This window comes from Nanorana parkeri, unplaced genomic scaffold (genome assembly GCF_000935625.1).
Source record: "Nanorana parkeri isolate BGI_ZX_2015 unplaced genomic scaffold, ASM93562v1 scaffold1531, whole genome shotgun sequence".
In the NCBI taxonomy this organism is placed as follows: Eukaryota; Metazoa; Chordata; class Amphibia; order Anura; family Dicroglossidae; genus Nanorana; species Nanorana parkeri.
The window spans coordinates 161,053-163,351 of record NW_017307799.1 but is presented as its reverse complement, the minus strand read 5'-3'; the positions used below and the strand labels follow the sequence as shown (position 1 = coordinate 163,351).

The 2,299-nt window shown below is 44.7% G+C and overlaps 1 protein-coding gene across 1 annotated transcript in view; it reads right to left on the bottom strand.

Annotated features, from left to right (window-relative positions):
- Positions 1-2,299, bottom strand: part of LOC108798650 (NAD(P)H dehydrogenase [quinone] 1-like) — a 27,575-nt gene that overhangs the window by 3,676 nt on the left and 21,600 nt on the right. The window contains exon 2 of the mRNA XM_018570417.1: positions 1,516-1,678. Coding sequence (XP_018425919.1) covers positions 1,516-1,678 — 163 coding nt within the window. The remainder of the gene's footprint in view (positions 1-1,515; positions 1,679-2,299) is intronic.

Here is a 2,299-nt window from a genome sequence, read left to right as displayed (position 1 = left end):
CCCGCCCCCCCGCGGCGGGGCGCCCCCCCCCCCCCCCCCCACACCCACTGTGGTTTTCAGGGTCCCCCGCTCTTCTGGGGGACCTTGGACCACTGCAAATCTCAGTATAGAGAGCGGGGAGCAGAGTGGAGAACGTCTGTGAGCAGCCTTCCCCTCTCAGCTGTCACAGGAGAGCCAGCACGGTGCTGCGCTCGAATTCCTGCATTGGAAGTGACAATATGCTATCACACAGGGGATTGTTAGTTTCTGTGTGATAGCAATAAAGTTAAGTGAAAAAATAAATAAAAAATAATTTATAAAAAGTAACAAATAGTAAAATAAATTAAAATTGTAAAAAATAATAAGAAATATTAAAATAAAAAGTGATAACAAGTAAAAAATTATAAAAATCAATAAAAATGTTTAAAAAATAAAGTCAAATAAAATAAGAAAAATACAAATGTTAAAAAGTAAAAAAAAAAATAAACATGCAAAAAGTGATAAAAAAAGACAAAAAATAAGAAATAAAGAAAAGATAAAATGTTTTAATATGTGTGTTTCCCAAAATAAAACACAATACCAACTTATTCTCAGTGTTGGTACTGAGATAAATAAAATGATTTTGCGTCGCAGTTTGGGCACTCAGGCTCAAAAACGTTCGCCATCACTGCTATAGAGTGTTACTTTAGTGACCATTTTGAGTCTGCTGACATCACATCCAAGATGGCGGTGCCCTGCAGCAGTCTCAGGGCCTTTGGATGTCTACACAAGGGTGGTAAATACAGCCCCGAAGACAGCAGATACAATGACAGAGCATGGGCACCTCATAAAATGTAATCTTCAAGCAAGTAACCCTGTCCTTGTCCTAGCCTGTCTCCAGACCAACAATCTTCACATAAGACTATATGTGCATTTAATGTATGGCGGCCATGTTATTTAGCTTACAGGTAAATAAGATGCCCGAGATCCAGTAAATACAGCCCTGTCTGTAGGTATTGGGTTGGAAAGCCCCCAGTATGAAATATTAAAGGAGAACTATGAGGTAAGTCCTTTTCACTCATCCTGATAGTTCTAGCCGACCTGTGGCAATGAGACTGTCACAGGTCGGCTCAGTAGATCGGGAGGTGAGCGAACACATACCAGCGTTCGCTCACTTCTCGATCCTGTCACGGCTCTCTGCCGTGACAGGGGAGGGGCTGGATTTCCCCCCTCCCCCCTCCGATCCGCCAGCGCTGACTGGCGGAACGGACAAGGGAGGGGGCGGGTACAGCTGGCTCTGCCTCTAGATAGGCAGAGCCAGCTGTCACTCACGCAGCTGGGCGGATCCAGACATAATTGTCGGGATCCGCTTCAGCTGCGGCGTCTCAGTATACCGCGAGCTTTAGCTAGTTTGTGTCCTCCCGTTACCCTAAGGAGAACTATGGGGGAAAAGCCCTGACCCCATAGTTCTCCTTTAAATGAATGAATTTTGTTTACATGTGCCCGGCCTCAGTTCCCATCTGGATCTGCTGAAGTTTGGAAGCTTCATAAATGTACCTGTGATGTCATCCCGTGACACAAGAGGGCTGAACTTCATGGCATAGAGGTCAGACACTGTGACGGTCCAGCCTTTCTTCTTCAGGGTTTCCACAGCTGCCTCCTTCATGGCGTAACTAAATGAAGTCCGTTCCTGGTGAGCCAGCACCACCAAAGCATTTTTACCTAGAACCAAACACATGGGGACATATTGCTGAGAAAGTCATTGCATCTGAGCTCTGCTCATCTTCTGTAGGCAACTTTTCCCCATAAGACTCTGCATACAAGGCTTCATATTAGCAAGACATGACCTCACATGTAATGGAGAGTGCGGAGGGATTGGAAACTCTGAATGGTGAATCAGTAGATTTTTATCTCTGTATCTTTCAGTGTAGGACAGATTGTATTCGGAGCAAATACAATACAATACAATACACTTTAATTGTTTAAAGTGTAATCTAAACCCAAAACTGTAATCTATTGCAGTTTACCAATCCCTAGATGTGGTGGCCGCATTTGTGCTTTTTCCTTTTATTTTTACCTAGTGATCATGCCAGTAACATACTTCCTGTGCTAGGGTGACAACACTCACCACTGTACTGTATATATACAGGGAGCCATGGTTGTCATGTTGTCAGCCTGGTTTACCAGGAAAGGGAGGGCAGTGAGCATACAGCCCCCTTCCCCCCTTCCTGTACCATACCAGGCCATTTGCCTTTCAACATTGGGAAGCGGTGTGCAAAGCGTCCCCCCCTTGCAAAAAAAAAGAACATTGTCCTGATGTTGAGAGACAAGGGCCTCTTCT